General features: G+C 34.7%; 2 protein-coding genes across 6 annotated transcripts; one reads left to right on the top strand and one right to left on the bottom strand.

Moving 5' to 3' along the window:
• Positions 1-4,278: 4,278 nt before the first annotated feature.
• LOC122608409 (double-stranded RNA-binding protein 8) lies at positions 4,279-11,628 on the top strand. Of its 5 annotated transcripts, none has more exons than XM_043781513.1 (4): positions 4,279-4,470; positions 4,582-4,604; positions 8,976-9,253; positions 10,418-11,628. In XM_043781513.1, the coding sequence occupies exons 2-4, from the start codon at positions 4,586-4,588 to the stop codon at positions 11,255-11,257; spliced, it is 1,137 nt and encodes a 378-aa protein (XP_043637448.1). In that variant the 5' UTR covers positions 4,279-4,470; positions 4,582-4,585; the 3' UTR covers positions 11,258-11,628. The 5 variants fall into 5 exon arrangements, with proteins under 5 accessions (XP_043637448.1, XP_043637451.1, XP_043637449.1 ...); XM_043781516.1 differs by having other exon boundaries at positions 8,991-9,253; XM_043781514.1 differs by having other exon boundaries at positions 4,279-4,466; positions 4,575-4,604.
• Positions 11,629-12,435: 807 nt separating this feature from the next.
• Positions 12,436-13,331, bottom strand: LOC122607740. The gene has a single exon (XM_043780769.1). It carries the CDS (start codon positions 13,235-13,237, stop codon positions 12,608-12,610), a length of 630 nt encoding a protein of 209 aa, XP_043636704.1. The 5' UTR covers positions 13,238-13,331; the 3' UTR covers positions 12,436-12,607.
• Positions 13,332-14,015: the final 684 nt, after the last annotated feature.

A 14,015-nucleotide genomic window follows, 5' to 3' on the forward strand; every position in this document is an offset into this window, starting at 1 on the left:
GAAGGCGATTTTGTCAAGTAGGAGATTGGTAATGGAAAAAAGACACTCTTCTGGAAGGAAGGATGGACTGATTCTCAAACACTTGATACATTATTTCCTCGATTATTCGCTTTGGAGTTGGATAAAGACTGTTATATTAGTGATCGGTTTGATGGAAATAATTGGAAGTGGACATGGAGACGTGACATCAGGTCGGGTCGGGAACATACACAGCTGGTCAATTTGATAAGGTTGCTTCCTACTTCTTTGAATAACGAGAAGGACAAATGGATTTGGTCATGTAGAAGCAACAATGTGTTCACTGTTGCCCAATTAAGACAATATATTGATCATCATTTGTTAGCTGGTCATTATAGTATTAAAACTACGTGGATCCCATTGGTGCCAAAAACGGTGAATTTATTTGTATGGAGACTTCTTAAGGATTGTATTCCTAATTTCCCAAATCTTTTCGCGAGAGGAATTGACATCGATACTATGAGATGTCTTCAATGTCAACACGGTGTTGAAACAACTAGACACATCTTCAAAAATTGTTACTTGGCGACAGAAACGAGAAGTTTGATTAGTAGTTGGACTGGCTTTGCCTTACCTGCCATGTCGCCTAAGGAACTGTTGAGTTGGTGTAATGGTTTGAATTTGGAACGACTAAGAGACTGTAGAATGAAGGCAATATTGTTTACGTGGTGGTGGTTTCTCTGGAAAGCTAGAAATAATTGTGTGCACAACAATGTTCGTGAAAAAAGTCAAGATCTCTTCTACGATCTGATGGCTACATTGTACTTGTGGATATCTAACCGGGGGAAGAAACATGGAGCTTCTTGGTCTAATTGGGTCTCGAACCCTGTCTACATGCGAGTATGACATGGTTAATGATGGTGCGAGTTGTGCCAAGAGCGATTCTCATGCGGCTGTCTTTGCGAGTTGGGTCGAAGTTTTCGTTATGTTTTTTTATTTATTTATTTAGTGTTCCTTGATTGGTGTTGCCTCTTTTCCTTGTATCTGTACTCTATCTTTCAGGGTTTCTAGCGTCTTGCTGGTCGATCTTTAGTAATAAAAATGTTTGCCGTTCTAAAAGAAAAACTTGATCATATAGTTTATGTTGATTGTTAGTGTAATTATTGTTTATGTAGATTGTTCAATAAAAAACAAATGACGAATGAATCATAATTTTTAACTGACCAGGTATGAATCGTCTTTCATTTTCATAATTTATATTATAGTTAGTAATTATTGTTTATGTAGATTGTTTTACATTATACATCAAGAACACTTGCTTTATATTTATAGTAATTAATTATTATTTTATCTTAATAATTAATATTATCGTTAGTGTAATTATTGTTTATGTAGATTGTTTTATATTTATTATGAATAATGATAAATCAATCTAATTGATGCGTCAAAAGATATGCCTAATAGTAAGATGATGACATGTGGAAAAATCAGGGGGCAAGATTAGAAAAGAGAATTGGTGGAATTCACATGTCAAACTCTTAAAGGTTTTAGGTTGATTTTTAGGCATATATTTTAAGTTGATTAATCATTTTCCATTTATTATAGTTAGTGTAATTATTGTTTACATAGATTGTTTTATATTATACATCAAGAATACTTGCTTTATAATTATACCAACTATTCATTATACATCAAAAATACTTGCTTTAGAATACTTGTTTATGTAAATAACAAACCACTTATATGATATTTACAGGTGTTTAACTCTAATCAAGAATTAGTAGAATGGGCACAAAAGTTGGCACGCTCTCATGGTTACTTTCTTGTAACCAAAAGATCTAAGAAAAAAAATGCTTATCATTCTAAAGTTGTACTTATATGTAATCGTGGCGGTGTGTCTAAAAGTACTAATCCTGTTGTTAGAGACACTCAAACCAAAAAAATTGATTGCAAATTTGAATTAGTGGGAAAGTATTATAAGACTAATGATGTGTGGGTGTTAACAGTGAAATGTCATGAACATAATCATGAACCTTCACTGTTTATGGTGGGTCATCCATATGCACAAAGATTGACTAGTCATGAAACTAGTTTAGTTGCAACAATAACAAGTCAGAATATGAAAGCACGTGATATTCTTTCAACACTGACGACATTGGATGAGAATAATATGTCTACAAACAATACCATCTATAATGCCCAACAGATGGTACGATTGGCTGACCATGACGGTCAAACCCCAATTCAAGTTGTCTTTGATTTTTTACAAGAAAAGAGATATCACTTTCATTATGGTACAAATGATTCAACCAACAAGTTGGAAGAATTATTTTGAGTATATATGAATGAAGATTGAATATTTACGGTTCATAATTTACAACTCACAATCTATCACAATTTATATGAGTATTTGATACAAACAAAGAAATGAGTTTTGTTTTTATATAACAATAAATACAAATAAAAGTGGTTGCTTTTTAAAGGTGGTTCATTTTTTGGACATAAAATAATAGTATAAAATAAAATAGTTTATGTTGTGGTCCATAATCTAAGTGTTGTTGTAGGGAGGGGTGAAGATAATAGGGTCATAAATTTATGTTATTGCTAGAATACTCTAGTTTTGTATTCATTCATACTACATACTAAAGATTTATTAAAAACTTATGAAAATAATTTGGTCAACATTTTGACCATTACTCGATTTATCCATTACAAGAGAAAGGTACTCGCACGTTGCGGCGGTGATGGAAGTAATGGCGAACTGGTGATGTAATGGTGGTAGCAGTGATGAGCTGATCTACCTGACGGGCTCCGCTCTTAGCTGTATGGGCTCCGCCTTCGGATTTTTAAAAATTCGCTGAAAGTATATATCGAATGACTACTCTAATAAAAGAGCATGAAATTTTAAGAACACTCATATAATTTTTATAATTTATCGATTTACGGTTTTTGAGATAAAAGACTTTTGAATGAATTAGGAAAATAAAATAATTTATGGAGCAGAGAGAAAAAAATGAGTGGTTGAGATTTAAGGAGAGAGAAATTGTATTATAATTATTTTAGGTAAATATAGAATAAATAGAAGAGACATTTTGAAAAAATAAATATTAAAACTTCAAATTTTAGACAGAGATTATTTGCTCTATAATATAAAATAAATATAGATATAGATATGCCACCTATAGTCACAAACTAAAAAATAATTATATGCTGATATCAATGGTTTTGTTCTATAATAAGTAGTCGTGCGCTATGGCAGGTACTAACAATATTTGGCTTTTGGTAGTTTTAGAGAGTTTTTCATGATTTAAGTGTTATAGTAGAAGATGGAACTAAAAGATAATTTTGAAACATGAACAAAATTCTTAGACTATCCTTATCCGTGATCCATAGTTTAGATTGTGGAATATTTAATTATAAAGAAATGAAAGCGGCCCTCGATCCTGCACGATCTTGCCTCCAAAACGAGCAGATTGAATCATAGATTATTACTTTATAATTTCCACATGACATCTTTTCAATGGTGGATGTTTTTTAATATTTTATTATATATAATTAATTATAAGTCTTATTAGTTTTCTTTAATATCTTATATTTTATAACTTCTAATAAAAATATAAAAACATAGCATTCCTTATTTTTTTCATTTGCGAACATTTTGACATAAATTTTATTAAAAATGGAGCTATTTAAAAAAACATATATTTTTTTATAAAACTATTTAATATAATAAAAAATTGGTATAGGTTGGGTTGTGGATGAGAGTGAAAATTTGAGTTAGATTGAGTTGTATAGGTTAGGGATGAGCAAAAAAACCATTGACCCGCGCCTGACCCGGAACCGGCCCGAACCAACCCCCCTGAAACCCAAATGGGCCGGGTCACGGGTTACACATTTGTGGTTTTCGCGGGTCACGGGTCACGCGGGTCGGGCCGGGGCGGGTCGGGTGAAGGCAAAAACCGAAAAAAAATGAAGGAAACCCGTAACCCGCCCGTACCCGACCCGACCCAAACCGGCCCGGACCTTCACGGGCCGGGTCACGGTTTCGATTTTCATGCATTCGCGGGTCGCGGGTCTTGCCGGGTTTTCACGGGTATGTTTTATATTTACCATGAATATTTTATACGAGTATGTTTGAAACAATATAATGATCTCCAGCTAGATATACAATAGTTAAAGTAGTAGTCTTACGTCACAATTTTTTTGTTTTTGTTTTTTAACGTATGACTAAAGTTTTTACCTCAAAATTCGAACATATCTGTAAACACATAAATAGGACATAACGTGTAAGCAAGAAGATGTACACATAAACAGAGCATACCGTGCAATTTGGGATTTTATTTGTACCAAAGCAAAACAAAAAACCAAAACCCGTGTACATCATATAAATACATACATATATCTGTATCTATATATTTCCTGTAATCCTCTGCGTGTGTTTGTTCTGTGACACTAGGGTTTCACCTGAAGCCAATCAGGTCAAACCCTTTTCACATCTCTCTCTCTCTCTAGGTAACCCCCTAATCCTATATCTATCCTTTTTTTAATTTTATTTTTAGATTTTTGGTTTTGTATCAATGTTTTGTTTGATATTGATGTTTTGTTTTAATTGATGGAGTTTAGGTACATGGAAGAGCAACAACAAAGTAAGTTCTTGTTTTTCTTCGTTGCAATCCCTTACTTTTTTTGTTTCTTTATTTATAAAAGAGATTATTTAATATAGAGATTATTTTAGTATTGTTGTAATGTGTTTTGAATTGCAACTTTTGATGATAGTTTGTTTACGGGTAGTTTCGATTATTGGCATTGTTTGTAGAATTGGTAAATTAGGTATTACTTGAGCAATTTTGCCAGTGTAGCCTTACGTTTCAAGTTTAGGAGTAAGTTGTAGCTTGACTATGTATTTACGACGGTCTTAATGAGAATTTAGAACTTAAGACTTCAAAAAAAGAGAGGTAAGAGTTGCCTTGTAGTTAGTTCTGGAGATGCAAGTATTTGGAAAGTAACCCAGGTCCAATCCCCACCGAGCCATTTTATTAGATAAATTCTTTGATGAAGGTGGATCAGTTTGTCAAGCCACCATCTAATCTGGCCGCTAGGTGAGTTTGATTGGCCTGGCATGTGTCGGTTGGGGTTGCCGGAATTTTATCTTTTGGAAAGTCAGAGTTCTTACGAATATAACAATGGACAAAGTTACCAGTTGAATTTGCGGTTTGATGTGATGGTCACTAGTCTTAAGGGAATATTGAGTTAGTTGAATAGTCTTAAGTGCACGATTATGAGAATGGAGCTAGTTGGTGCTTTGTATTGGATACAAAAGATGCCCCTTTTCTTTATGTGGCTTATATGGAAGTGATAATGGAATCAATACTTTGGAATATAATTGAACACCTTTTTGTTAATAAAAAGGTATATCCTTTCAACAGCTTATTCTGCACATTGATATCTTGGTTTGTCTATATTGACTTAGAAAAATCATAATTTTTTATTTTGAAATTATAATTACGTGTTATAAGTATGTGAATTTATTGTTTGAGAAATTTAGTAGATGTAAAGTATTTGAAGGTTGATGAGTGACTAGCGGAATTGATACTATTTACATTTTAAAAGGCATCACTGTCACTTCCCAAAAAAATTTTTTAATGGAGATAACTGATTTTCTCATCTTATTTCTTAACATCTAATTGTTCCATACCAACAAAAGAAGTTTACTAAATTTACAATCCAAATGCTCACCTAATATTCTTGAAAAAATAGTATATATTTTCCTCAAAAGGATTAAAGGTATACGAAGGTCTTTTTTCTTGTCGAGTCGAATTGAATGTTCTTCTAGCTTTTGCAAGTATATGTCCCTGTGCATTTTAAAATTTGCTGTCCGTTACGGATTAAAACTAATCTGCCATTTCCCAAGCTTCAACTTCCTAGTGTTAAAGCATTAATTGTCATAGTATCATGTGTAAAGTGTTAAGTTTGTGGAGACAAACAAATCGCTAGTTCTTTCTCAGTGAAAGTTCAGTGAGACACTGAGACCGCTTTGAGTAGAGAGAATTGCACTTTGTAGTCAATATCGTTGGGATAGCGGTTATGAGGGTTCCTTCATAATATCAGTAAAAAAGCGGTCCCACTATTATCAAAATAGTGGCCAATATCGGTCTTTGAGGCGCTTTTCCAGATGTTTTCTTTTGTTGGCCAAACTTATAAACAACATAGTAAACACTAATATTTTTAAATAGACCATGAAATAATAGCCCAAACCTAACAAAATCCACCCGATCTGATTAAATCCCTAATTAGATGGCTTGGTTGAAGTGGAAGATCTTAATGAACAATTAGATGGCTTGGTTGAAGTAGACTGAGGAAGATTTTCAAGACTCATGATTTGATTAGATCATGTTTGAAATATTGTGATATGATCCCACATCGGCCAAGTATGGGATTGGTTGGTGGTTTATAAGCCTAGGTGAGCTAGCTTTTGGGAGTGAGTTCTACACCTAGCTTATGGCATGATACGAGCCTATTATGGGATGGGTTCGTATCAATTGGTATCAGAGACAACCTTACCTATCGAGGTTCCAATGCTCGGAGTGGTGGCCTATGAGTGGTGGCTTGGACCCAAGGAGAAGGGTGTCAACCGTGACCAACATAGGCGTGACCAACGAGGACCTTGGCTCTTCAAAGGGTGGGGTATTGATATGATCCCACATCGGCCAAGTATGGGATTGGTTGGTGGTTTATAAGCCTAGGTGTCCCTTCTTCCTTTGAGCTAGCTTTTGGGAGTGAGTTCTACACTTAGCTTATGGCATGATGTGAGCCTATTATGGGATGGGTTCAATACCCCACCCTTATAAACCACCCTTTTCTGATACCAATTGATATGAACCCATCTCATAATAGGCTCGCATCATGCCATAAGCTAATTGTAGAACTCACTCCCAAAAGCTAGCTCAAAGGAAGAGGGGACACCTAGGCTTATAAACCACCAACCAATCTCATACTTGGCCGATGTGGGATCATATCATATTGACACTTTTAAGATTGACTTTTGATATTACTATTAAGTATTTATTATTATGTTATATATATATATATATACACTAGCATTGTACCCGTGCGATGCGGCGGCGGTTTGGTGGCGACGACGATTGACGGTGGTGACGGTGGCCGTGGTGGTGTTGTTCATGGTGGGTGCAACTGTGTAAGTAATTTGTGTAAATGTAATTGATGTAAAGTGATAGTAGATATAATTTAGAAGATAAAGGATTAATGATGTAAATTAATTTATAAAGGGTAAAATGGTAATTTTCCATCTAACACTTTTATGATAGTAGATATATATTTATTGCATATAATTAAAATTACCGACATCCCACTACATAGAACCTGTAGATAATCTTACGAGAGATGAAGAACTGGATGGTGGTGCGGATGAAGATCTGGTGTGTGTAAGGGTGATTTGATGGAAGAGTTACCAAACACCAGTGTAGTTCTTGTCAACATATTTGCAGAAATCAGAATTCATTGTTGGAACTAAAATCTGGATGAACTTGAATAAAATCTGGACCTAAAAGTCTGTAGTTAAAACAAAACATGAAGTTTATAATGTAAATAAAGTAGTACTCTAAGATTTTCATTAAGGTGAAATGTTCATTTGAAAACTAAAATTTCTATGAAAACTAGAAAATTGGCCAAAACACATTGTGATCTGAATTTAACATGATGTGTTTTAATTGTGTTTTCTAACAACACAATGTGTTTTTATTGTGTAATATAAAAACACATTTAAGATTTAAATCATAGTGTGTTTTTAATAGCGTGTGAAAATCAGAAAATTGTTCAAACATGATATGAACTTAACACAATATGTTTTCTAAAAAAAAAAAATTAAAACACATTGTGTTAAATTCAGATCACTGTGTATTTTGGCCAGTGTTTTATTTTTCACGAAAATTTTAGTTTTTAAATGATCACAACCCTTTCATTAAGTATATATATACCCTTGTTTAAGTTCAAATTTTGGTATAAGTGCTCCAAAGTTATAAGTTGAGCCCGGTTCAAGTCTCATTTGTCCATTAGTTATCAATGAAAGTTTGAAGTGTGGGACACGTGCACAAAGTCAGGGGGTGTATAAAACACAAAAGCTAGCTGTAGGCAAAGCTACACTGAATTTGATGCAATGTGGTAGTTTTCATTGGCAAACTAAATTAAATGTGATAATAGTATGTAGCATTACAGATCAAACACTAATTAAATTGCTAAAAGATACCGTAGCACTTTTTTATTTATTTATCAGTGCTAGGTTCTAAGCTTAAACTTTCTAGAATAAGCACGCCATAGGATTAATTATTCCCAAATTCTGTTAAAAAGAAAATTAAGTATCCTGAAGCAAATTTCTTTAAATTTTTTTAATGTGTATTTATGCTTACAAGAACATTGAAGTGTTTGACATAGAAAATTTGTTGCTTTTATTTAGAATCATCAAGAAACCTGTATCATTCGTTTTGGTCTTTCAACATCTTCATTTTGTGTGTTACAGAAATTTAGGTATAATTGTTGGTATCAATTACTTGATATTGAATGGATCACAACCCAAAGGATAGAATTTAGAGGAATCTGGTTAAACATTAATGCTAATGTTCTATTCATGTCTAATCAAATTGAACAGAAACCATTATTTTAGGCTGAAGTTTTTGGTGGCACATGTATATGGTGTCAAAGGCAAATGACATGATTATTGTATATGTAATGCTGGAAGAAATGGCATGGTGGTAATTAGAAAATTAATAGAACTCACAAATGGAGCATTTGAGAGAATGGACAAGAAACTAACTCTTAAGTCATTAGTTTTCTTTTCATCAATGTCTTTGAGTGCATTATTTGTGAGGATGTTGGGTCCCATAAAGCTTGATTAAGAGGTGTTGAGTTTCTATTGGTATCTTGTTTCCAATGTGGTATTCTACTATGTAATTAGGCTTGTTAAATCCGATTAGCCACTAACTCTTTGGCTTCAATTAATGAAGCATTGGATGTTGCAGGTGTTTCGAGTTGCTATGTGTTTAAAAGTCGGTTGCAAGAGTATGCTCAAAAAGCAGGACTCACTACGCCTATTTATCATACTATCAAGGAAGGCCCTTCACACCAGCCTATCTTCAGGTCAACTGTGGTCATAAATGATGAAACTTATCATTCTTTGGCCGGTTTTTTGAATAGGAAGGCGTCTGAACAATCTGCTGCTGAAGTTGCTCTCGTTGAAATTGCTAAAACTGGGGCTACCGATAAAAGCGTTTCTCATCCCGTGGTAACTATCTCTTTCTCAATTTTTTTCAGCCAATAAAAGGAAATTTTAAATATCCATAATTGAAATGAGTTCATCTACCAGTCTTATGTTTACTTTCTCTCCTTATCTTCAATATTCGGAAACAGGGCGCTTATCTAGTTCTCTCCCTTGCTAAACCCTCATATGTTGACCTCTAATAAAAGGGTAATCTGGTCTTCATTTGAAGAGAGTAGAGATAAATTCATAAATTTCCAGAACTAAAATTTTATTGAGGCTGAATTTCCAAAGCAAAAAATCTGTTATGTTGTGACTACAAAGAAGAGTGACACTTAAATTTCTTTTTACTTGCAGAGTTACAGTAATAATCTAGACCAATATAGTCATGACAAACCTTCGGCTACTTGATAGAAGTAAACACAACATAAGCCATAAGAGTAAAGTTTATACACGATCATATGAGATGATGTCTTTCTTTGATTGGTTATTTTCAAACTTGTTTCATGTAAGCTCACCCCTGAATCATGAACTTATTTAAATTGTCAAACCTGTATCATGGCTTCACCTTTACCTCTGCAACATAGCCAGTAAGGATATTTTTGTCTGACTCAGATGTCATAGTTTCTGAACACTAAAGGTCGGAATCTCTAAAAAGTTGACTTGCTCTATTAGTCTCTGTCTGAATTTGTTTGTATGGGTAGAATTTCTAAGAAAATGCAAAATACCATTGTTTACTTTTCATATGACAGCAAGCTGCCCACAGTATGTCTGGAAAATGAACTTTGAATAATGTTTGGTCAGTGCTCAAGTTGGTAACTCATTGTGATAATTGTAGTCTTGTAGATTTATCATGTTCTTTATCTTTCCCACTCCCAAACAATTTGTGGAAGTTATAAATGTGGATAAAAGGAACTTTATATTTGTATATGTTTTACACCATCGTGCACATGATAGGTGGCCAATTGCTATTATTGACTGAAGAAAGATGCTTATCGAAATAGTTTGTTTAAACCTCCCTAGCAATTGATAGACCAAAATGAAACTAGTAGTGTCAAACCGCAGTCTAGCGTTCTGTGTAACAAAGTGAAAATCATTTGCACAAACTTAGATGTGTTCCTACGTTTTATTTGTTAAATTTTCTCTTATTGAACAGCCATCTGACATTGTCTTTCTCATTGGCATCTGTAGCATGAAACCGGATTATGTAAAAACCTACTTCAAGAATATGCACAAAAGATGAACTACGCTATCCCATCATACGTCTGCACCAAAGATGAGAAAAAAGGGGGCCGAGATTCCTCATTTTCATGCACAGTCGACATAGGAGGAATCAAATATATTGGTACATCTGCAAAGACGAAGAAGGAAGCAGAACTTAAAGCTGCCAAAACCGCTCTTTTGGCTATTAAAATGAGCTCACTGGAAGCTATTGAAAAACCTGACACATCCGATGCAGAATATGTATATACAGTGGTCCCCACTAAACGGAAGGCACCAGATCGACCCGTTGTTGAAGCCGAAGTCAAAGTAAAAAAAGGTAAGAGAAGAACTGGTAAATTTCATAAGAGACGAAAGAAGAGAAGTAAAGCAACAAGTGATGCTATTGAGGTCAAAACTGACAAACCTTCTGTAGATGAAGATAAAGATATGAATTCAAATGGTGAAACCGTATTCGTTCCGTGTAGTAACAACGGGAAAGTTATAAATTTGAACTCAAACAGGGATAGTGTTTTTGTTCCACGTAGCAACCCAGGGGAAGTTCAAGATTGGAAGTCAGATGGGGATAGTGTTTTTCTTCCATGTAGTAACCTGGGTGAAGCCAAAGATCTGAAGTCAAAGGGGAAAGGTGTTTTAGTTCCGTGTAGTAGTGTGGGTGAAACTAAAGGTTCGGAGTCAAACGGGGAACATGTTTTGATTCCGTCTAGCAACTTGCCTGAAGTCAAAGATTTGAAGTCAAACGGGAAAAGTGTTTTGGTTGCGTGTAGTAGCATAAGTGAAGGTTTTAAGTCGTGTTTCAGTTTCGTGTAGTAATCTTGGTGAAGTCAAAGATTTGAAGTCAAATGGTAAAAGTGTTTTAGTTCCTTGCAATGGGGAAGTGTCATGGCTCGTTGTAGTAACAACATCAGGTCAAACGAAGAAAAAGTTATTGTTCCATGTAGTAACCCAAGTGAGGATTAAAGTTGGGTATTTACATAGATATTTAAGCCCATGAGTTGAGGGGGATTTTGGGTAATTAAAAAGAAGATGTAGATGTAGATGTGATTTATGCTTATGTTGTTTTGTCATAACATTATTCATTGGTGGTATAAGAATATTGGTGAACATCTTCACAAGCATTTTGGAATTGTAACCATTGGACCTAATTGCATATTTGTCATTGGATTATTTCTTTATCTGTATCTATATCTCTAATTTTATTCTATTTATTTGTTAGGTAACATTTTTATTTTGCTTAGTTTATCCAAGATGATTATGTGTCGGATACTAGGAGCATAATTATGATCAGATATCGTTGTGATATTCGAATAATGATGTTCTTGATATGATCAGGAAGTAATATGCTCATTCAAAACACAGAAATTGGTAATTGGGAGATTAAAGGTTGTTAACTAAGCTTCGCTTGTTCGATTCTCTGATATTGTGGCTACGGACCAAATGAAAGTTCTCTTTTGAAGAATCAATAACGAACCGATTAAAACCTATATCAACCAGAGTGCAGCTTGTATGATCATCTAAAGCATATCCCCATTGTGTACTCCAGTTGTTTGGCATAGCTGTCAGAGTTGGTCTTTCAAGCATCCGGCCGACTGGCCGCGTTGATGATCGATACAGAACGGTCTTCTCAATCCCAAACTTGATATTAGCAACGAACATGAAACGTCGTGTTAGTATGGTATTCCATGCTGAATACCTCGAAGGTTCTTTTGTTAGGTAATTCCCTTACAGCAGCTCGACCAAACTTTTAATGGATGTGCCGCAACCAGTTAGAATAAAATCTTGATACATTACTAGGTGCAGGGGAAGAAAGTGAATCAGAAGACTAGTCCTGATCGTAAGACTCACCTTGGGTAATAACTCATGTGTAACAAGTAATGTGTAATAACTCTGATTAGGATCCTAAGCATAACAATTACACGTGGTTCGATTCGTTAGGTCCCTGTCTCAGACAAGAAAAATGGAAATAAGCAACTACTATTACACATAACTCACAACAAGTTATAGTATAAGCATCTTATAGCAAATCATTCAAATGTTACAACAAAACCAAAACCATGTTAGCCAAATCTCACTAGTCCGACTATAACAGCTGCCTAACAATCATACTTATACAAAATTTAATAACCAACTCCTTGTAACAAAACATATCCAGGTTCTAAACTATATCGAACCCAAACGTTTTAAAGCAGTCTGAGCCACAGCATTCTGTGGCTCAACTTTGACTACATCCATATACGCCTTAACCGCCTCTTCTCTCATCCCTTTCTTCTCATAACACTCTCCCAACAACCGCAAAGCCGTCACGTTTTCTTCATTCAACCTTACCGCCTCCACTAAGTCCACCACGGCCGAGTCAACTCCCTTAGCCTTGACTTTAATCTCGGCCCGTTTAACCAACCCATCACTCCTCTCTTCATCACACAACGAATTCTTTGTCAAAGGCGATAACGCAATATCCATAGCTTCTAAAGCCGAAGTAGTGAACCCTTGTGCATCAAGAGCCAATGCTTTAAGAATGTGGGCAGCTGCATCTTTTGGATTTATAGCTATTGACTTTTCTGCTTCGTCAACCGCTGACTTTGCAAATTCGCGGTTTTTATATGTTCTTGATTTTGACAAAAAATCTGCGCCGCGAACAAAATGACGTTTCGCGGCGTAGCTAGACCTGTCTCTAAACTGGAACTTGTCGTAGTATTTTTGTGGTATGTTAAGTGTCCATAAAAACATGAATAACATGACTAGGATAATAATTGCTTGAAATATAAGATCAGTCATCATTGTTGTTGCCATTGAATTTTTTTTGTTTGTCAAGTTAGAGATCGAGATTTTGGGTGTTAGAAATGAAGTGATAGATTGAATGGATCTTTGGTCAGTTGTATAACATAATAAAAGTCAAGTATGGTTGGCTAACATAATAGTATGGGGTTCTAGAATAATAACATGTGGGTGCTATTATAGTGACGTATTTCTTTGTAAGGTGACAAAATAATACTCGTATGTTTTTTAAATTTGTAGTAACTACAAGCTATTTTATACTTCTATTAAACTATTCTAATATTCATATATCTAAAATGAAACTCAAAGGCCTTCCAAAAATACCTCAAATGCCCGTTTACCTCATCCCAAAGTTTTATAAATAAGTCACCAACCTTCATTCGATGACAAGATACTTTTTATTTATAGCAAAACAAATAAATAATGTTGAAATACATTGATAGGGAAAACTTAAGTGAAATAAAATGGCCAAAACAAAAATATAAAAATTAAAAAGAAATTGAAAGAAATAAATTTGATTGAAAAACTCCAAAAATTCTTTTGTTTGAAGAGACTGGAAAAATTATTTAAAATATTCCTTTGTTATCATATTTCTAACTCCAATTCCGGTCACTAGACATGCCATTATGTGTATAAATTTATCTATGGTACTTAGGCCGTTCCTTATAAGACTTCCACTTCGCGTCTAGGAGGCGTCCGACGCGGCCAAAGCAGAAGATGTTATAAGCACCGGCGCGTCTGAAGGGTGCGTCCGGTGCTTGCTTCTAACTTTGAACGCAGTAGAAGTGGTGGT

This window comes from Erigeron canadensis, chromosome 7 (genome assembly GCF_010389155.1).
Source record: "Erigeron canadensis isolate Cc75 chromosome 7, C_canadensis_v1, whole genome shotgun sequence".
In the NCBI taxonomy this organism is placed as follows: Eukaryota; Viridiplantae; Streptophyta; class Magnoliopsida; order Asterales; family Asteraceae; genus Erigeron; species Erigeron canadensis.

Excerpts from the sequence above, each read along its gene's own strand:
- LOC122608409 (XM_043781513.1), top strand. Across the intron at positions 9,254-10,417 it reads AAAGCGTTTCTCATCCCGTG|CATGAAACCGGATTATGTAA; the intron begins GTAACTATCTCT and ends TGGCATCTGTAG.
- LOC122607740 (XM_043780769.1), bottom strand. The coding sequence starts at position 13,237 with ATGGCAACAACAATGATGACTGATCTTATATTTCAAGCAATTATTATC.